This window comes from Berghia stephanieae, chromosome 7, assembly GCF_034508935.2.
Source record: "Berghia stephanieae isolate SIO BIC M18660-M18661 chromosome 7, UCSD_Bste_1.3, whole genome shotgun sequence".
Classification (NCBI taxonomy): Eukaryota; Metazoa; Mollusca; class Gastropoda; order Nudibranchia; family Aeolidiidae; genus Berghia; species Berghia stephanieae.
Window position 1 is genome coordinate 17434122 of NC_088366.1, and position 23618 is coordinate 17457739.

At 34.3% G+C, this 23618-nt stretch overlaps 1 protein-coding gene and 1 long non-coding RNA gene across 3 annotated transcripts in view; one reads left to right on the plus strand and one right to left on the minus strand.

Moving 5' to 3' along the window:
• The window catches only part of LOC144976815 (uncharacterized), a 132919-nt gene that overhangs the window by 101451 nt on the left and 7850 nt on the right, over window positions 1-23618 (minus strand). The window contains exon 2 of the mRNA XM_078921295.1: window positions 1804-2136. Coding sequence (XP_078777421.1) covers window positions 1804-2029 — 226 coding nt within the window. The 5' untranslated portion in view covers window positions 2030-2136. The remainder of the gene's footprint in view (window positions 1-1803; window positions 2137-23618) is intronic.
• LOC144976814 (uncharacterized) lies at window positions 15538-16926 on the plus strand. Of its 2 annotated transcripts, none has more exons than XR_013646172.1 (3): window positions 15538-15756; window positions 16098-16196; window positions 16536-16926. It is a non-coding gene; the product is annotated as an uncharacterized LOC144976814 (long non-coding RNA). The 2 variants fall into 2 exon arrangements; XR_013646173.1 differs by lacking the exon at window positions 15538-15756 and adding an exon at window positions 15799-15989.

Below are 23618 nucleotides of genomic sequence, written 5' to 3' on the forward strand. Positions count from 1 at the left end.
TGGCACTCAAATTCGGATCGGAACCCAGCGCTAAAGTTAGTCCTTAGAAAAAGCCATTTAACTAACATTCTCTCACCATACTCGGGTGTAAAATGAGGATCTAATTGTTAACAGCGTTGTTTCTGTCGAAAAAAAAGTAATATCGCCTAACAGGCGTCATGTCTAGTACTACATCTTAAGTGTTGCTGTTGGCTAGTGACCCCTTGTAAAGCGCTTTGGGCATGTTTAGTGGATAATGTGCTATATAAATGCTCAGTTGATGTTGCCAGTAACACAATTGCTGGCCTAATTGTGACCAATCGCCCCAATCCGGTAATTGCATCGGATCAGATCAGATGACGAGAAGAGAATGTAATTAAAAATGATATTAAGCATTCTTCTTCTTCTTCTTCTTCTTCTTCTTCTTCTTCTTCTTCTTCTTCTTCTTCTTCTTCTTCTTCTTCTTCTTCTTTTCCCCCTTCCACTACTACTACTGCCATTGTTTTGAAACGATGAGCGCACCAGACACAACACCGTTTTCAGAAGGTGGGCGCACCATTACACCGTTTTGAGGCGATGGGTGCACAAATTATAGCACCGTTTTGAGACTAGGAGCACATCAGACATAATAACGTTTTGAGACGGTTTGTACATCAGGTATAATACCAAAAGATGAAGTGAGTAGGATATAATATGTATAATACCGTACTGAGACGGTGGGTCACATTTTGTACTATATTATATCAGTTTTTAGCGTCTAAATCAACAGACATGATACCATAATTTCGAGGTAGTGAGAGTTGCAACATTATGAAAGGAGACGTTTTGTCAAAGGCTGCCTCTATTCTCACCCCCCCCCCCCCCCCCCCGGGCCGATTGGATTACCGAAAAAAACGTCGCCTATCTTTTGCGATTTGGATTTGATTGATTTTTTTTTTAATTGTGCAACTTGTGACAAGAAACTTAACAAATTACTGCATTACAACCTTTGGATTAAACATACAACAATTGTGGACTACTATTATGAAGACTAGCATCCAAGACTAGGGGGGTGAGAATAGTCACTTCGTTTGTCAAACGCGTGGCCGGTCTGTGATAAGTAAACCGTACGGTGGTTTAGGCTGTCGCTGTTTACCTCCCCCTCATGTTTCTAATTAATTAAGCTGTTTAATTACCCTGAAGACGAAACCCCGTATTGTGGTTACTTTAATGACATCAACACGTCATTCTTAATCAAATCCAATCCGCCTAGAAAGATGGATCTTGTTACACGCATTTATTCCGTGCTTGAGTGTCATTCATGAAATTATTCAATAGAGTGCGCTTGGCTAAGAAGCTCAGTAAGGTCATTTGTTCGAACCCTCGTCGCCGCGAAAAAAACATTTATTCTCTAATGTCTTCTAGTACTTTTCTATTTAAACTTCTTAATTGTCTATGGAGTAATTTTAACCGTTTCTACTTTAAATGGGGTTGACCTCCACATTATACTAATCAGAGGTGGGGGTCACATATTTATAGTTTAACTCTCTCCTTACCAGCCATTTTCAGGATTTTCCCCATAACTTCATACCCAACTAACACAAAAATAGATTTTTTATCACTCTGACATAATAGCAGTAAAATTCTTGCCATACATAATTTCTTTAGCAAAACTTACTCTACATAACACTGTTCATTTTCTTTAAATTTTATGATGTATAAAAGAAATTTGAATGAGAAAAATGTTGGTTGTATCGTAACGAATGTGATGGTTTACCTATAGTTGGTAAAGAGAGGGTTAACATGAATTGACGAGAAAACACTCGCCGAAGCAAAAAAACTTACCTGAATACTCAAGTCCGTAGACGAGGTCAAAATTTTCCAACAAAGCTTGATGGAAAGCATTCAGAATTACGTCATCAGAATATGTGCTCTTTTCGGTAATTCTCGACAACAGGCTGCTTTGGCACTCCTCTAAGTCCAGCCTGTCCGTGAGACCCCCGTGTAGTAGATAAAAAATAGACATAATGAAAGCCGTCGTCAGCGTGGAACTCGACAGACAGCTGTTCATGTTTCCTTGGGAAATGCAGCGAAGAGCCGATGCAATTCTTCGTTGGGCGGCCGAACCATGATCTGATTGTGTTCGGCCAAGACGTCAATGTTCATGGTAGAATCATCCTGCAAAACAAAAGTTGATCAAATTGTTTGAACCCTTGTGTGTATTATGACGATACGAAACCACGCCTTCCCCCACGGCAACATTAGATTTTTTTAAAAATAATTAAAAATAATTGAGCTTTTATATAGGGCAATATTCACGAAACGGCTCAAAATGCTTTACAAGGGGTCCCTGACCAACAGCAACACGTAACATGTAGAACGAAACATGACGCCTGTTAGGTGATATTACAATTTTTTTCTGACGTAGACAGCGCTGTTAAAGGCCAGTTATCTCATTTTACACATGAGTACGGTGAGAGAATAAGAGTAAGGAGCCTTTTTCCAAGGACTAAACTATGCCCAGGACCTTCCGATCCGAAAGCGAGTGTCATACCACAAGACCACGACATAGCCGAGGCTTGAAACCGGGACCTTCGGGTCATAATGCAATACCTTAACCACTCAGTCACTTTGATCCACAAGATGAAATCTAGATGTGAAAAAATGAATCGTTAGGGAAAATCATCAGAATCAGGAATTGTACATTGAACCAAAAAACAAAAACAAAACACACACACACACACACACACACACACACACACACACACACACACACACAAAATAGCAAATAAAAAAAAAGAAGAAACAAAACCAATATATTTAGTGAGATCATTTAGACCAAACGTAACTCAAATTTTTATAAGTTGACCTTAAAATTCAATTTTAAGCACGTGGCTCATTCCTACTTGCACAAATTTGTTAGTTCTGATAATTTAACGCAATAATGGGGCTTATTTTAAACTCTGTGTAATGGAGATTATTTCGGGTTGCTTTTCCCTTGCAACAATGAACGAATAACAATTTGGATTGTCGGATCTGAAAATTACTGCACGTTGACCCAAACCGACATATTATCATTTACACGATCGCTCTCATTCAATTATATAAATTGAATAAATATAATAAGTAATTAATCAATCAATTAATTAGTAGATAAAATAATGAAATAATGAATAGATTAACACACTAATAAATAAAATAAATAGACAATTATGCAAGGTTTATAATTTTTATCGAACATCACAGAGTCAGTAGGCTAAATTACGTTCATAATGGTTCAATTATTGCATCTGCTGATCATAATGTTTTTTATTAGTATTCCTTACCATATCAACCAGAATGAATGAAACTTTTAATAATTTTCTTTTTCTATCGAATTAATCGCATTTTGAACAGTCACAGAAATTCAACAAAGATAGATGCCTCCTACAACCTGCGACATGTCGTCTCTTGGTGTCTCCTGTGATGAGCTATGTTGAATTAACTCTTTCCTTACCGATCAGTTCAGTACTTTCCCAAAAATGGCAGACTAACCTAGCAGAAAAAAATGATTTTCGAAAACTCAAACAAGCTCTCTACAAAACAAATTGATGTTCTTATCGATTAAACAAAGATAATTCTTCACAGTGTGTGATGTACAAAATAAATTTGAATAAGAAAAATGTATATTGGGTAATAAATGTGACGATTTTGCTGCATGTGGTAAGGAGAGGGTAAATGACGATGATGATGATGATGATGATGATGATGATGATGATGATGATGATGATGATGATGAGATGATGATGTTTATTGATTGCCTACATAGATGACGCGTGAATTGGCGTGAATCTTGACAGGAAAGATTATGAAATCACCCAATAAATGCCTAATTTAGCCGGTAGACAGGATATGACTTCACACGTGTTAAATATCTACCACGTCACAAGTCCTTGATCAGAGAGTGAAAATAATAGTATTATTATGTCACAATAGTCGCGAATGTTAGTTTGACATTTAGCCCTCTCCTTATTAGCCATTTTCAAGATTTTCTCCAAAACTTCACACACAACTAACATAAAAATATATTTTTTATCACTTAAACACAATAGCAGTAAAGTTCTTGCTATACAGTATTTCTTTATCAAAACATGCTTTACAACACACTGTTCATTTTCTTTAAATTTTATGATGTACAAAAGAAATTTGAATAAGAAAAATGTTGGTTTTGTCATAACGAATGTGACCATTTTCCTGTAGTTGGTAAGGAGAGGACTAAAGGCAAATCTAAAATACATTTGCCATTCTAACATAGATAGATGCTTGAAACTCCATGCTGTAAGATAGTACGCTTATGTAAAAGGTTATCCAAGAATTTTGGTGCAAAATTATGGTCAAGTATATATCAGCAAATGGGTTTAGTGAGTGGACGATCCAGGCATATCAGTAAAACTTGATATGTGATTGATACGTTGGGACCTGTTTTACGTCCAAGTTAGTGGACAGGTCATCGTGTTGAGTACTAGTTAATCAATCTTTCTTAATTGGTTTAGGGATGTTGGTACATGTGAAAATGACATATATCAAAATAACGTTATATCATAAAAGGCGGAGTTTAGCATTAATACTAAGGTTTTAAGGCGTTTCAGTTTGATTATGATTTGTTCTTACTTTTAGGGGGTGGATTTAGACTAACATGGAACTGTCAAAAACTAGTAGGAGGAGTGGTTTGAAGGAATTGTGGGTACAGTTACAATAGGGGATAAAATATGGTGTTTCTGATCAAAAAGGTATTCTATTCTACTTCACGATGAGCTGCACATTTTAACTTTTTGTACTCACCATCATTGACTGCATTTTTTTTTGACTTAGTATTTTTTAAAAATCGTGTTGAAAATGTAAGTTGATTTTAAAAATCTCAAATAAAGCCGATATACAATCATTAGTGTTGACATATATGTGTAACCATGCCATCATACAGCTACTTTGTGCCAATGATTTAGGTAATGAGTTTAGAGTTGTATTTTTCTCCTTACATATAATAGCTAATCTTTATACAATTCTTATAACGTGCTTTTTGGAATACCGAACGCGTAACCAATCGCTGCACGTTTTATGTACGGGTGAACCAAACTTTAAAAATCGGTTAATATTACGGGATTTGAAAAGGGTTAATATTACAGAATTTGAAACGTATTTATGTTTGAGAATCTGCATTCATTCTTCTCGAGTGCTGTTTTTTCTGACCCCCGAACACAACAGTGATTGGGTAGCTGGTTCGGTTAGATCTGACCGAAAGTACTATGCGATAGACCAGCATCCTATCCAAAGGATAGCAAGCAATTGCTATTGTCCTTTTCAAGCTATAGAAACAGGGATAAACTCCGGCTCAGTGGGCCTAATGGCTCTGAAGGACTCGTTGACTTAATTTTAATATACCGAGTTGAGACGGTTGGTTACTAAGTACATATTAGAATATTATTATATGTCTTATGATTATTAATTATTATAATTAATTACTATTATAATTAAATTTATTATTATTATTATTATTATTATTATTATTATATTATTATTATTATTATTATTATTATTATTATTATATTATTATTTATTATTATTATTATTATTATATTATTATTATTATTATTATTATTATTATTCATTTTATTATTATTATTATTATTGATATATTTATTTTTTATTATTATATTTATTATTATTATTATTATTATTATTATTATTATTATTATTATTATTATTATTATTATTATTATTATTAATTAATATATTTCTATTATTTTATTTTCATTATTATAATATTGTATTTTATTATTATTATTATTATTATTATTATTATTATTATTATTATTATTATTATTATTATTATTATTTATTATTATTATATTATTATTATTATTATTATTATTATTATATTATTATTATTATTATTATTATTATTATTATTATTATTATATTATTATATATATTATTATATCATCATATTGTTATTCATTATCATTTAAATTAATAATCACTTAACATATCATCTTCATCATATATTCTATTCATTGGGTGTCCCATTTAAGGCTTGATCTCTTTGATTTTATTGCAATACTAATACCTCATCGCAACAGCGAGGCGTCGATCAAATTGAAATCACTGACTTTAGAATGATGTGTATGTTTGCAGAAAAGATTGATGCTGATCATGATCACTAAGGCATAATTTATAATATTGGTTCAAACAGACGTGAACATATTTTTATAAATGTTCAATGTTTTTCACATTTTTTTTTTTTTTTTTTGTTAGCACATTATATCCGGCTGGCATAATTAGTGAGTATTTACCTAAGCTCATAGCATCAATAGAATGAATTAAAATGACATCGCTTAGTTTTTTATTATTGTTTTCAGGGATCATTAAATTCACTAATAAATTCTCTTTAATCGACTATATACGTTTAAGGTTGTACATGGTTTTGTGTGATGGTTAGGGTTAGGGTTAGGGTTAGGGTTACGGTTATTTTGGTGATCTAAAATGGTGAGCTTAACCTTATGGTTTGCGTTAAAGTAAATTACTCACCGGTTCGATCTTCTAGATCAATCATGCTTAAAACGTATAGATTCTATGCGTTTAAGTGAAACACCCAATACTCCCGCCAGCCGGATATAGCGTACCACCACACAAAATTATGTGTAATCTTGAAAGTTATTGTCTGATTGATATGATTTAGTGAGAACTAATTACCGAAATGGGGGTCCCAATAGGTCAGTTGATAGAGCGCTCTCTTCATAGGCAAAGGGATCGGGATTGATCACTCCGATTGATCCCGGGTGAAATCGAGATTTGTTTGTATCCCCCCCCCCCTCTCCTTTCCATCCAGCAGTGAGTGGGTAGCTTGACGAGTTAGATATGGCGGAAAGTACTTTGCGATAGACTAGCATCTTATAAAAGGTAATAGGTTTCAACAGTCGTGGCGTCACTTCCCTTGTAATGACGTATAGTATTTTAGTAACTGGTTCTAAACTATCGGAAAAATGGTGGATGCCCTTTTGAAATACTTCTCCGACGAGCATAAAAATGTATCCAGAGGAGAAAAACATTATAAATCTGATCATGTTTTGACTTTTGATACTTTCTGATCACATGACATGTGAAAAAGTTCTAGCCAGTATGAAGAATAAAAAGTACCGATTTTCTTTGTTTAGAACCAAGCTGCTCGTTACTGGGCGCTCTTGACATCAGACTATTGAATCCACTCAGTTGTCCGTTTCACGGTATAGAAACGGGATAAACTTCGGTTCGTTTCCCAAATGGCTCTGAGGACTTCTAGAATTTATGAAACTGAGATATGGTTTCATCGCAAAGAGCGTAGAATTAACAACCAAAATCTACGGGATTAATGCGTTCCTATCCATTTTAGTGGATATTATAGCCCCAAGAAAAGGTTGGGGGTCCCGATAGCTCAGTTGGTAGAGCATTCGTTTCACTCGCAAAGGGACCGTGCTCGATCACGGGTGCAGTCGAGATTTTTTATTGACCCCCCCCCCCAACCCATTGTCCACCCAGCAATGAATGGGTAGCTGAGTCTGTTAGATTTGGCGGAAATCACTTTGCGATAGACTAGCGTCCTATCCAACGGATAGCAAGCGATTGCTATTGTCCGTTTCACGCTATCGAAACCGGGATGAACTCCGGCTCCATGTGTCGAATGGCTCTGAAGGACTTCTTCTTTTTGATAAATCCATTTAAGTGGATTTTTAGCCTCAAAAAAAAAAAAAAGGTAAGCTAAGAGTACACATTATACTTAACAATTATAAATGCACTTAACGATGATGCATCTTCATCATATATTCTATTCATTGGGTGTCCCATTTAAGGCTTGATCTCTTTGATTTTATTGCAATAGATACTAATACCTCATCGCAGCAATACAAATAATCGTACCATATTTGACAAGATTAAATGATGACACAACAAATGGAATTTAATTTGATATCTGTGCTATTTTTGGATTGGTTTGTTTGGTGTGGTGTCTAATCATACACATCATTCTATACCCCTAGGATGTGCGTCATCAGGATTCCATTGTTTGTGTTGGATGCACGGTGCCAATGTTCGATGATTGAGAATGAGAGAACGCTTTTTATGAAATCAAAACCATAACCCTTTCCTTACCAGCCGTTTTCAGAATTTCCTCTAAAATTTAACTCCGACCCAACACAAAAAAAAGAGTTTTTTTCTTACTCAATCTGAAAATCAACAAATACATTCTATGCATAATATTGATCAGCAAAATGAACTATACAATACAGTCTCGCGTTTTTATAGCTATAATAACACATTTTTCTTTAAATTCTGTGATTTACTAAAGACATCTGAATGATAAAAGTGCTGGTTGAATCGTAACGAATGAGAATGTGACGATTTTCCTATGGTTGGTAAGGAGAGAGTTAAATACATTTTGATTCAATTTCTTCGAATCATCAAATGCATCCCAAACTTGCCACAAAACAGAAGTGGAAGTAAGAAGTGTGAGAAGTGTGCTGATAATATGTGGTTTAGTGGTATAACACGCGCCCTGAAGGTCTAGGGTTCGAGTCCCGATATAAGCAGTGCATAGTTGAGTCATTGTAAAAGGCTCTTTACTCCCATGTTTTCACCGTGCTCAGGTGTAGAATGAGTACCTGGCCGTTAATAGTGTTGTCTTTGTCGGGGAAAAAAAATGTAATACTGCCTTACAGACGGCATGTGTGATCCTAAATGTATAGTCTATGGACGCAAGGTAGAGCCCTTTGAGCAGGTTTATTGGATATGTTAGAACATGTTGCATTCAACAAATAAATGTACATTATCATCATTATCATTGTCAGTAAAACGCGCGCTCTACGGACAGAAGCCATAGTTTCTATATTTGTTCAGTTACATGACTTTGGTTGTAAATATACTATCGCATTTATCATTAAAATACGGAAAATTCCTTTGCTAATCTAAAGTAATAAACAAAAATGAATAAAACAGATTCTTAAAAAAGAACAAAAGACCAAACACGGAACGTTTCGAACTCAAAACCCTTCTTCAGCCAACAACAAACAAAACAATGAAAACATAAATACATTATTTATCTCTGGTTTTTAGTAAAGTATTTTTGTTTTCATTGTTTTTTGTTGTTATATTTGATATTATATTCATTTTTGTTGATTATTTTCTACAGTCAACACCTTTAAACAGCTTAGTAATTTTACCTTTTTTGTCAAAACTTTTGGAGAAGGTAGTTCTTACACAATTAACATCTCATCTTAAGAACAACAGTTTAGAACAACCCTTTCAGTCAGCCTACAAACATCAACACAGTACTGAAACGGCGCTTCTTAAAATCTTTAATGACTTGTTATGTAATGCTGATGCTAACAATGTCAATGTATTATGCCTTTTAGATCTTTCAGCTGCGTTTGACACCATTGACCATGACATTTTGTTAAGAAGACTAGAAAATACGTTCGGCATAAAAGGAATTGCCCTTAAATTGTTTACATCATATTTACAGGATCGATGGCAGACTGTCGTGGTGAATGGTGTTCAGTCAGAACAAGTTTTACTTAATTTTGGAGTGCCACAAGGCTCTGTTCTTGGCCCTGTCCTTTTTACTGTATATATGCAGCCCCTTTCTAGTGTGATATCCAGATTCAATCTGAGTTATCATTTTTATGCAGATGATACGCAAATATATGATTCAGCACCCCTTAGTAATTTACAGTTCTTAATACAACGAATTACGAGCTGTTTTAATGAGATTAAATCTTGGATGTACCACAATAAGTTAAAATTAAATGATAGTAAAACTGAGATTTTAATGTGTGGAAGGCCGAGTATCCTTTAACAGGCAAATAAATCACCTATTACTCTCAGAAATAGCACAATAGAATTTTCAAATAAAGCAAAAAACCTTGGCGTCATCATTGATAAAGATCTTTCCATGACAAGCCACGTGAATAACACCATACAATCTATGTACATAGAAATGAAAAAAATAAGCAAAATTCGTAATTTAATACCGAAGCATATAACAGAACTTTTAATTAATTCCCTGGTTTTATGTAAATTGGACTATTGTAACTCCCTTTGGGCGAATTTAGCTAAAGACAAAAGTAGCAAACTTCAGGTTGCTCAAAATAACGCAGCCAGGCTCATTGTACGCAATAACAAAAAATACCCGTCAGCAACTCTTCTTCTCCGTGAGTTACATTGGCTTCCTGTTGAAAAAAGAGTTGACTATAAGATTTGTACTGTTGTCTACAAATCCCTGAGCACGAACAGTCCCTCCTATATTAAAGACCTTCTAAACATATATGTCCCCAATAGAAACTTGAGGTCAAGCAGTGACCAATCAATCCTTGTCAAACCTAAGCCATTGCGTAAAATAGGTGAACAGTCTTTTCAATTTTCGGCCCCCCATTTTTGGAACTCTCTCCCGTCACACGTGAGATGCTCGGATTCGTTGACAACGTTCAAATCTCGCTTAAAGTTTTATCTTTTTACGTCATAATGTTGCAATATTATTTTCATATTTTGTTGTTGTTAAATTGAATTCGTATCACGTTTCCTTCACACTTGTCTCACTGTAATATGTTTTGTTTTATATCACTGTAAAGCGCTTAGAGCCTGTGACAACGGGGTAAAGCGCTATATAAATGCCATTTATTGTTATTATTATTAGTAGATAGATTTTTGTTATAATTTTAAAGAAGGAATCTTCACTATTCATTTTTACCCATCCATATCTTAGCAAATAATCGCCCTATTTCTCTCCTGTTTATTTTTGTGCATGCAAAGACGAGAGAGTAATTTTCTTTTAAAAACACTTAAATATCATTATTTCGTCATTGAATAGCATTGTTTTGTTTTTTTGTAGTGTGATTTCAAGTATTGTCCGTTTAAAACCCTTGCTTCAAAACGACAATGTCGTTTGAAAAACATAGGCATGATCATGATGAACTACGAAATTCTTCATCTGAAGAGAATTTGAATTCCACTTAAATGGATGCAAGTCGTGCACATGCGTTATTCATGCTTCATTTTTCATTTGTATCTATCCACAATTGAATTGATATTTTTCCTATTACCCTTTTTCTAACACTAATATGAAATAATATAATATAATAATATTATAATATAATATAATATGATATAATATAATACAATATAAAATATAATATCATATAACAATTAAGGCTTAAATAGACCAAATGGCCTTTAAACACCTGCAATGTTTGCGGAGAAATAAAGGCTATTACGAACAGGCAGTCATCTATCATATTAATTATATTACTGTATTGTGAAATTTATCATAGATCAAGACGAATCTTTTGAGCCATCATAAATCAATATAAGTCCGGTAATAAAGTATGTAAGTGTGCGCAAATGCTTGTACCAATAAGGCGCCCAGGTAGCGATTCCCAGCGTCAAACGACCAATCATAATGCTCAATCGAACGTAGACACCGTTTCTATGTACTCTCATTAGGCGCAAACACGATATTTATGTACTTTAACGTACGAGAAAGTAGATGCTATCTTCAACTTTATCTATTCTTATGACAAAAATACGTAATTATGAGGACAATGTCGGAAAATTTTGTATTTTTAGATTTAAATCGGTGAGTTTAATTAGATGAATGGAAAGATCGCAGTATTCTCGGAGAAATAAAGGCTATTACGAACATACGAACAGGCACTCAACTGTTTGATTTTTTTGTACCAGTACATTGTGAAAATAGTTTTTGAGTCAACGAGTAATAATATTACACTTATATAAGGAAAGTTGGGAAGTTACCGTACATCAATCTGTAAAAAGATAGTTTTTAATTTTTTTTAATTTGCCGTAATCCCGTGCTCGATGATAAAAATCTAACATTGGTCTTGCGGGAAATTGTTCAACCCCAACCCTATCACTTGATAGTATCAAGAGAGATTTAAAATCACGTCATCCTGGTTTGTTGCAGATGTGCTAGAATTGTGTAGAATCAATTGTACTCGCAATGAAAGTCAAAAGCCAGATTAAGGACTGAGTATTACGACCAAGCAGATTTTCTTAGTATTTATTTGATACAATGGTTAAAAGAGCAACGCTTAATATAAAAAAAAGGTTTGCAAGTTATTCTTAGATATATCAGACTGTGAAAATAGTTTTATAATTTTTAGATTTGCCAGTAATTCTGTGCTCCATGATAAAATTCAAACATTGACAGTGTTGATCCTCAGGCCTATTTTTTAAAGAATAGATACAAACACGAAAGAGTTAAAATATATATTTCCCTCTACTTAGAATAAAATAGGATTACGACGTCATTGATATATTAATACGTATTAACTCATTCAATCCTAGAGACTTTTGCTGTTTTTCAAAATTGGAAAAAAAATGTATTAGAAATGAGCATGCACATAGATAGTTTTATTCAACTATCATTAACATGCAAAAACTAGAAACATTAGCTTTGATACTACGCTATAATTTGTCTCAGAAAAAATATAATAAATAGGCATGGGGTAAAAGTAACTCAGGTAACTACGGGTATAGTCGGTGTTAGGGTTGAGTGAGTTAATGTGGGGGGGGGGTATAAAAATGATTAATCACGATAAACTTAACCATTAAGGATTCTATTTGCATTACGAGAAATTGGGACAAGGACACCGACGTTCTAAACTAACTACTATGCTGGATGTTTTAATATTCATTTCTATCCATACGCATTTCAGGGGGCTCGAGGGTGCAAATTGGAGTGAAAACTATCAATTTTTGGAAGTGACTGTTTCTGATCAATTTATTCATTCCTTATTTCATTTCAACCCATATTGTTTTGCTGAATAAGTGGTTTAAGACAACACACAGTCAAAGAAGCAATTCAAAACCCCAATCCAACGTTCGTGGTCTCGAAATCTAATAACTATCACGTTTTTCTCAAATCTGTTATCTAATCACCATAAACATTTTTTTGAACTTGACCATTTTTTTCAATCTTAACGCTAAAGCTTTGAAATTTGGAACTAAAATTGATATGTTCCTACAAATAGCCGGCTACTTTAACTCTCACACGTTCCATAATAGAGATTTCGATCACCGGTGATCGATGGACACGCCCCCCTTCTTTCCTGTCGTTTCGCTTTAAGTGCGCTTTATAATATGCCCCCAAATGGCGATTTTATAATAGTTTACTTAATTTTATACAACTAGTAAAAAGCCCGCAATTTCGCGGGGAAAGAACTATTTTCATTCGATACCATCATTTAATGAGGGCAGATTGGTAAACAACGTTGTCTGTGTAATTTGGTATATCTTCGGTTGATCTTTCTGTGTGGCCCAACATGAAGTGTAAGCCACTATAGCCTCTGACCCGTGACACAGCAACATACAGTTGTCCGTGTGTGAATACCGGTTGTGGTAAGAAAATCCCCACCTTGCTTAATGTCTGCCCCTGAGACTTGTTAATTGTCATTGCATATGACAATTTTGCCGGAAACTGTCTTCTATTTATAATAAATGGTAAGCCTGAATCAGTTGTTGTCGTCAGATTATTTCTAGGGATAAACACTATGTCGCCAGCTCTACTACCGGTAATTATCTTGGCTTCTAATACTTTTGAACCTAATTTAATTATTAACAAACGGGTGCCATTTAGGAGGCCTGATTTAAGATTTATATTTCTAAGCAGCATGACTGACGTGTTGGCTTTCAAATGTAATGCATGTGGAGGAAGTCCGGGAGGTGTAAGTTCGTTCAAGAATTCAATCGGGTATAAGTTGATGTCAGAGTCACTTTGAATGGAATTAGCACTGCGGTAAATTTGTTCAGTTGATGAGGTCAACCTGGACAGAACGGCTGCATTTATTTTGTCAACATTTTCATGGGTTGTAGTCAAAATTGCTCTCTCTGATAGATAACGTTCATCCGCAAAGTTCAGATTCAAATCATTGTATACAGCATTTATCAAGCATTCTGGGTCATTTTCAGGAAGGCATAGCGCTGTAGGTAATTTAACAGAATACTTTCCTATTTCGCTGAAAACCGGCTCTGTACCATTTCCGATGCGGAGAAGCCAATTTGCAAAACAGTTATCGTCATCAGTAACCCTCATGTTCTTGTTCATGTGAAAAATGGTGACAAAATTCCAAATAATTGACTTGTTAAGTGTGACACTTAATATATAGGCTTCACATCCTTTGTTAACAACAGGTAGAATTTGCCGAAAATCCCATCCAAGTACAACCACTTTGCCCCCAAAAGGTTTTGAACTGCCTGTTATGTCACAAAATGTCCTGCTCACACATTCAAACACACATGCCTGTCCATCATAGGTGCTTCATCCCAAATTATGAGAGAACTACTCTTCAGTTTAGATTGGCGACTGATGCTACAGGTGCTGTTATCCGTTATTGGAATTGGAATTTTGAACGTTGAATGTGCTGTTCTACCACCGTGCTGACAAAAGATCAAAGGTGAAAATACAAATTTAAAGAATACTGGGGATGTAGGAGCTTTCGGAATGTCTCCCCTTTATTTAACTTATGGAAAAACAAATACCCTAGCACCTTTAATAACACTTATGACTAACCTCTCGAGCTAACCCTAATAGAAAAAAACAGCTCTCGGACTGCTTTGCACTACCTTTCAATACTTAACAAATCACAATGGCGGCCGAAAATCAAAACAATGGTCAAATTAGGAAATTTTAAACTTTCACAAATCTATCAAGGTTTGTTCTAGAGTTTTTAAAATACTTCTATATGACAAACTGAATAAATAAATGCCTGACAAAATATCAACGGTGAAAATACAAATTTAAAGAATACTGGGGATGTAGGAGCTTTCGGAATGTCTCCCCTTTACTTAACTTATGGAAAAACAAACACCCTAGCACCTTTAATAACACTTATGACTAACCTCTCGAGCTAACCCTAATAGTAAAAAAAGAATCAAAATGGCGACTGAAATACCTTCATGTGATCAAGTGAATAATATCACTATGAATGCCACGATTTGCTGAAAAATGCCAACACAACACACACACACACGCACACACATGTATACACCACACACAACACACACAAACACACACACACACACACACACACACAAACATATCATAACAAAACTGATCACCGCTGAATCAACAACACAACGGAAGTAATAATAATACTTGATGTCATAAATAGATGACGCAAATTGACAACTTTTTACAGTGTCAAAATTAGTTGATTTTGGGAGCCAAGTGTCGTCGGAACATATTTTATGATATTATCTGTTTGACTCAACGAACTTTCAAACTGACTTTAAATTATAAAAGGAAATCAAGTTATCTGTTTATCTATCTGTAAAAAATACATTTCTAATTTTCAAATCTTTCAGTAGAGTTGTGCGCCGTATCAATTTTTTTATTGACTCAAATAAGCACAATGTTCTCCACAATACTATATTTTTTTAAGAAAGGATAAAAACTACAAAATATCTAAGAATATTTGATTTTTTACTCCTAAATCACAAGAAATACGAAAGTATTTGTGTCAGTAACTCGCTACGTCACTCGACTTCCGCCATCTTGTTTTGACAGTCGACTTGTCGTCTCTACTCACGAATTTACTCAAAATAAACTAATTATATACATTTTACAATGACTTATTGTACCGAAAAAGAGGTCTACGATATCTTATATATGGACGAAGACAGTGACGATGAAAATTACGCTGCTGTTCCCGAGAATATGATGCCTGATGGGGACCTGCCCTTCTCACCAAGTCTGGACTCGAATGACGAACCTGACGAGTAAGTATTTTTCTCAACTTTTCACAATTACATCCTCTGACATCATGTTCAAGTCAAAAAACGCACATTCTCTTGAACCCTGATCTTTCTTTTATCAGTTTCTATTAAGTTATTATTTATTTTTTCACTTTTCACCTCATTTACGAAGCATAGAAATTGGGCAAGTGGTTAGCTGAAAATGTAAACAAACATGGCTGACAATAGAAGTAGAGAGCCATGTATTTCAACAAGGAGTGAGACAACTTTATTTTTATTTCTGACTTTTAGAAATTAAGATTGTGATATTTTGTGAGAGCAGCTTTTAACAGAATTTTGTTCTTTTTTATTTCTTTTTAACGCAGTGAGACCCAAATCCAAGTACAAGATGAGGATTAGGAAGATGTCACTCGTATCCCTGGTGTTGCAAGTATGAGTACAAGTAAAAGAAGTCATTATGAAAGGTGAGCAGGAATCATATTATTATACTCTATTCAGATGCACTTTGGAAGTATGACATTCTAGAAATTATCATTAGTTTTATAAATTGCTTCAAATGGTTGGTATGAAGCAATGTTTTAGTATGTGGCTCACAAATAGTGAAGGTAAGAATTTCATGGGTTCACAGGGAACATGAGAATGACAAACAGTTGATATACTGAATTTTGTTACTTTTGTGTATGGACTGAGTCAAACTGTCAATATATTGTTTATTTGGTTTACCTTTGACTTATTAAAATTGTTTTTGCAATTCTATTTCTTTTTTTTCTTTTTTTCTTTTTAAAAAATTCATCTCATTTCAGTTCTCAAATTCCATCTCATGAGATTCCTGGCCCTTCCAAACCCAAGAAAGTGCGCCTTGATCCTGGTCCCACAACCCTTGTCCCACCTTTTTGGCCTGAACTTGTCCCTGGTCTATTGTATGCCGGATGTGTTGAAGTTTGAGTTTGTAATTTATTTATTTTTGTGGAAGATTGCCATATGGTTTTCAAAATTTACAGTGACTTTTCTCAAAAAATGCAAATATTATTCTTCTGATTTATATAATCAAATGCCTTTACAAGTGCAGTTTTGTGAAATAAATATGTCACTTGTGAGTGAATTACTATTCTGGAATGTAAAATGAACCATATAATTCATTTAATCAGTCAATATCACTCATTTGAAGTAAAGCAGACCAATTTGAAATTGAAACTGTCATTTTTTGTGATATTTTTTGTTCACATATATATGACTCATATTACGTAAATATTGAACTAATGTGTAATATTTGTAATCAGCTGTATGATTTCAAGTGTTATGGTCATTATTTTCCTCAACCATAAAAGAAATATGACATTATGGACAAACACAAAGGCTGTTAAGTTATTTTATGTCAAATAATGCTGGATTATGCCCCTTTTTTCCAGAAAAATTGCTTGTCTCTAAGACCCTCTCAAATACTCATTTTCAGGAAATTGGCAATGAATTTTGTAAATAATCTGCAAAATATGTTGTTTGTTTGGAAAATAAATGATATTTGATTATATTTCATAACCTGAATTTTTTTCCCTCTTAGTGATTGAGAAATGTGGTGTTTTTGTGATAATTTTTTGAGACCCTACCCCAGCACATAAATCTGATTTATGTCTCGGAGAGGGTTTTAATTGTGGTATAGACATGTCACTGTGATAGTATGATCATTGGCAAGTACAATGATATATAACTTTACATGGTTGTGGGCCAGTAGAATGGGTTAATGGACATTTTAAATAGCACTACCCAGACATTTTTCACTCTAGCTTTAAAATAATGGAACGTTTGAGAGTTAATGTTGTTTCTTTTAAATAGCTTTGGGGTATGGAATATTTTTTCTTTAATTATTGTCAAAAAAGGGAGGACATTTTTGTCATGTTTCAAAAAAATATTATTTGAGAGTGAATATTTATAGAATCGAGTAGCCAGCTATTTCCAACTATGCTTAAACTTTATATAAACAACTTTAAAAATCAAAATAAAAAAGGAACTAATAAAATGGTGGAGTCACACTAAACGTGTTTATTTTCCAAGATGGCAGCCATTTCTATATCAATGAAGAGGTTTTCAATGATATTTCTTTTACCAAAATTATATCGTTTGAAATTCACTGGCCTAAAATGGCGTGTGACGAAATCCTTAATCATAATGAATTCTAATTGCATATTAAATGGGTTTAAAGTGGAACGGCAGTCTAAACTACTCTACTTGCTTTATTATTTATGTCTATGTATGCACATTTAAATGGATATTCTATCAATTTCTTTCTTTTAAAAAAAAAAAATTCAACATGTCATAACCAGAGTTGTATAGTTCCCGATAAAAAGACTTGAATTGTGATACCATTTGAATATATAATATTATTGCTGTTGTTTGTTTGTTTGCTTTCTTTCCGTTTTATAGTGTCACAAATTAGTCTTTTTAATAAAAAAATGTTGCTTCAAGACTAAAAAATCGTTTGAAAATTATAAGCATAAAAATGTTAAAAGACAAAATCCTTAATGATAAAGAATTTTAATTGCATTTTAAATGGATTGCAAATACACCGGCATTCTAAACTACTTGTCTACTCGTTTCATTATTCATTTCCCTCTCTATGGCTGTCTACTGATATTATTATCATTACAGGCTAATTTTTGTAATGATGGGAATCGCAATACAAGAAAGGTATTTGAAAAGTAGTGGCATTAACACGGTGAACTGCAAAATCTTTAATCATAACGAATTTCTAATGCATTTGAAATGGGTTGCAAGTACACCGACAATCTAACAAAGTCTGTATTCATTATGCATTATTATCTAGACGTCTAGATCTAGATAAAATTATACTCGTTGAAAAGGATATTCTCTCAACTAAAGTAGAAAGAATGGAATAGTATAATGACGTCATTGGATATTGGGCTCTTTTGTTTTGGGATGTAACAGATTAGTCTGTTTAATGGTTTTAAAATGCTGCTTCAAAAAGAGAAAAGCGTTTAAATATTATTGGAAACGGTGAGAGACAAAAATCTTGATCAAAAAGAATTTCTATTGCATTTTAAATGGGTTGCAAACGCATCAGCGTTCTAAAAACTAAGTCTGATTCAGTATTTATTTTTATCTATACGCATTAAGCGTATATTTCTCTATTTCCATTTCATTTTTCTAACATGCGTTAATGATAGTGTTGAAGTAATATACTTCTTTTTAATTAAAAAAACCCCTGAACTATTATAGAGCGCAATATTCACTAAACGTGCTCAAAGCCCTTTACAAAGGGTCCCTGACCAACAGCAACACGTAACATAAAGAACGAATCATGACGCATGTTAGGCGATAATGCATTTTTTTCCGAAAGAGACAATGCTGTTTTAACGGCCAGGTATTCATTTTAGACCTGACTAGGTTGAGAGTATGTGAGTAAAGAGTCTTTTCCAAGAGCTCAATTATGCGCTAATGCGAAAGCGAGTCTCATACCACATGATCACATAGCCGCACATATTAGACATTAAATATCTGAAATGGTCTGTACAATACAGTCCCAGGCAAAGCAGAAAGTAGAAATACAAAAACAGCGCGACTCGACTGGGTATCGAACCTCACACGTCCGAGTTACTGGTCAGACGTGCTACGATTACACCACAGAACTTACCCGATATTGGGACGAGTTGTTGCTATATTTTTTTTACTAGAGGTTAGATCACCAGACAGACAGGCATTTAAAAAAAAAGAATTTTTTTTTTTTTTTTTTTGGGGGGGGGGGGGGGGGGGGTATTTTTTTCCTGCTTAACTGTCAGTTTCATACACTTTTCAGATTTTCAGACTTTTAGTTTACAGCATGGTTTGCTCCTTAATTTGTTATAAATAATTAAAGAGCCTTCTAATTCTGTTTCATGGTTATACGACGTGCACTTATATGTATATATTTGCATACGTCACGGTTATTATTATTATTATCATCATCATCATCATCATCATCATCATCATCATCATCATCATGAAATAGTGGTTTATAATTGCTTATAAAAAGCATTGAAATTCAAACTTATCAAGCCGTTCTCTCTTCCCTGCAGATTTAATTTTCATTGCTTTTTATTTGCTTTAATTTCCCTTATTCAAATTTTCCCAATAAAACTTTTGCTATCTTTTCATTTCCCTTTTAACCAACCCTATTCTCTCATTTGCTGCGTTATCATTCATGTTCTAAATATAATTCAATCGAACGTTTTAGAATATTACAAATGCCCATTTCAAACAGAAACAATAGTCATTAGCAAACATGTAAAAGCCTTGAGTTGTTTATCCAATACGATTGTTTTTGGGGGTTTTTTTTAAATATTTAAACTGCTGTTTAATTTTCTTTACAAATCGGCTTGAGGCGTAAACAAAAACAATAGGGAATGAGATTAGTGGAAGAGTAGCGTCCCTTGATTAGACGTCACCCATAGTCTATGACGTCACCGGCTGAAAAGTTATTAGAGGGAGAACGTCATGTTGGTTGTACGCATGGATCTCTCGTCCTCGCACGTCCAATCAAGGGACAATACTCGTCCGCTAATCTCATTCCCTTTTACCCATGAATACTGAGAAAATGAATTATAATTCATCATCGATTATTTCCATTTGTTACCTATCGTCTCCAAACACTATTACTATTATGTAGTGCCGATCCTAGATCCTCAGTCTTAAAATATTTGTTTAAAATTAAGCTATAAATATTCTCCTAAAGTAGGGTGAGGTTAATTCTAAAACATCGAAAACATATATATTTCCAAATAATTTTCGCCATTTCGTATTATAACTCAATTTTCCCCGTCTAATTTTATTTCGAACAACATTCACTTACCTACAGGCCTGATAGCCGAACGCAATCAATTATGAGGCGGAAGGGGGGGGGGGTAATCATATTGAACAGCGTTTTTTCCTCTAAAAATGACCAGTAATAATTGATTGGGGAGGGGGGGGGGGGAGTTGTCACAATATGTATTGTCCTCAGTGTAACATTTAGATTTTAACGCAAGTTTCATAATTATAGATATATTTTGTAATGTAAATATTGCTGCTCGAAGCTTGAAGAAATTAATAACAATGTGAAATTGTATGTATGTTTCAATTAATTACGAAAACAAACAGAATGGACGTTCCGGATTTCCCCTTTATCAACAAAACAGGATGAATGAAGCACTACAGACGAATGAGATAATGTGGTAGTGGCGTTGTTAAGATGAATAAACAAAAACATTGATGGGCAAAAAATAGATTGCTCCTTTGAGCAGAAAGTAGAAATTGATATTTTGTCTGTTTACGTACGGCTGTATGTCGTTTGTACGGCTTTGTGGTCTTATGAAGTATTACACTCGCTTTCGGATCGGAAGCTCCTGGGTTCGAGCCTCGCTCTGCGCATAGTTGAGTCCTTGGAGAAGGCTCTTTACTCACATTCTCTCACCTTACTCAGGTGTGAAATGAGGACCTGGCCGTCAACAACGTTGTATCTGTCGTAAAAAAAAAACAACAATTGTAATATCGCGTAACAGGCGTCACGTCTCGTTCAACATGTTAAGTGTTGCTGTTGGCCAGTGACCCTTTGTAAAGCGTTTTGAGCACGTTAAGTAGATATTGCGCAATATAAAAGCTCAAGTTTTTAAAACATGTGTTCATCTTGTAAACACATTGCTTGTGTTGACATCGAACTTTAAATGAATTCATGTTGTTGTTGTTACTCTTTTCAATAGTATTAATAAAACCCCGATGGTTTGAGAACCTTTAATTTGATGAGCTTGGAAATTGGAATAACCCAGGCGTTAGCCGCGGTGCAACACGCAAAGTGGGCCAAAGCATGGTAACTTGATCAAAGCTACGTAGGGCAGCAGAAAGTCCAACTCGGTACCTGCTATGAAGCAAAGACTTATTTGCCCCTGTACCAAGCTGAACATTCGCCATAACTGATTTATTTCCCATGTTCATTGTTAATTCACGCAGTGCATATCATAGGGCTCAATATTTTATTTTCAATAACGAATTATTTGTATTAGATTCTAATTAACCCTTTTAATCGTCGCAATTTCTATCTGATATTGCGTCACAGCATCCAGAATAGGAAGACGGATAAAACGATAATTCAATAATAAATAAATGAAATAAACAGAATGCGAAGTGGAATGCAAATAGCCAAGACTAAATAAAGGTTGTGGGCGTTTCCGGTGTAAGGCGATAGAAATTATGATGGCATTGTAACGTCTAATTCGTGGTTCGCCTACATAGTTAATATGGTTGAACTAATGGGATATCCTAAATATGGTAGAAAGTATACATTACACAATACATGACAGAAGCCCGAAGCATTCGCAGTATCTGCATTTATTGACGGAATTGTTTACCATCTGATGCAGATTAATCTGACAGTCCTGAATTTTTAAAATCGTTTAGTATTATTAGAATATGGGCCGAAGTTGGACATGGCAACTGAATGTAAATTAGAGTTGATTATACTACGAATCAATTATGTATTAGGCATTTGATTCTCAAAATTATCAATTAATCGACATCGAATACTATTTATATATTTGATATATTGTATATATGCATAAAGGTTACACAGAGCCTTTAAAGGTTTTTTAGAACCTATTAGCTCTTAAACAATAGATCCGATCCGATACGATATATTCAAAAGGCTAACATCCTCAAGGCCCAGAATTCACGATAATAATTAATAGGGTACATCCAACAATCCTCCATCAATTTTTATTTATTTATTCTAATTTATCTTAAAATTAAATCTTGTTCGGTCCTCAAGATTGAGGTTGCTACAACAAGAAGAAAAAGAAGAAGAAAAAGAAGAAGAAGAAGAAGAAGAAGAAGAAGAAGAAGAAGAAGAAGAAGAAGAAGAAGAAGAAGAAGAAGAAGAAGAAGAAGAAGAAGAAGAAGAAGAAGAAGAGAAGGAAGAAGAAGAAGAAGAAGAAGAAGAAGAAGAGAAGAAGAAGAGAGAAGAAGAAGAAGAAGAAGAAAGAAGAAGAAGAAGAAGAAGAAGAAGAAGAAGAAGAAGAAGAAGAAGAAGAAGAAGAAGAAGAAGAAGAAGAAGAAGAAGAAGAAGAAGAAGAAGAAGAAGAGGAAGAAGAAGAAGAAGAAGAAGAAGCTTCCATCAGCTACATCCTTGTTTCGCAATGGTTTTTATAATTAATTATTCCCGCCAAGCACGATTATCAGGGTGATAGTGATAATGGTCCATTTTTCACTTGGTGGTGCGAGGACAAGGATAACTGGATTCTACCATCATTATCATCATCATAATTTAGATTATCACTATCATGAACGTCATCTTCGTTATTATCATCATATCATCATCATCATCATCGTCATTATCATCATCATCACCATCATCATCATCATCATCATTGTCATTATCCTCATCACCATCATCATTGTTATAGTATTATAGTTGCTGTTGTTGATAGTTTGGTCAGATATTAATAAGATAATGGTTATTGCCCATAAAAGGCCAAAATGAACGCTTGAATCTTGAAGCCATCATCATCATCATCATCATCATCATCATCATCATCATCATCATCATCATCATCATTGTCGTCGTCGTCGTCGCAGTCGTCGTCATCATCATCATCATCATCATCATCATCATCATCATCATCATCACTATCATCATCATTTCACATCTCTCATCCTGTACTTATAAGCCACTGGCAGCCACATCCATGAACGTTTCGGGTTTCCCCTTTATCAACAAAACAGGATGAATGAAACACCACAGATGAATGAAATAATGTGGTAGTGGGGTAGTTAAGATGAATAAACAAAACATTGGTTGGCCTTGGTGAAATAATATGTAAACGACTTGTAAGTAAAGATTTGATTCGAATAGCGTCCTACCTGATATG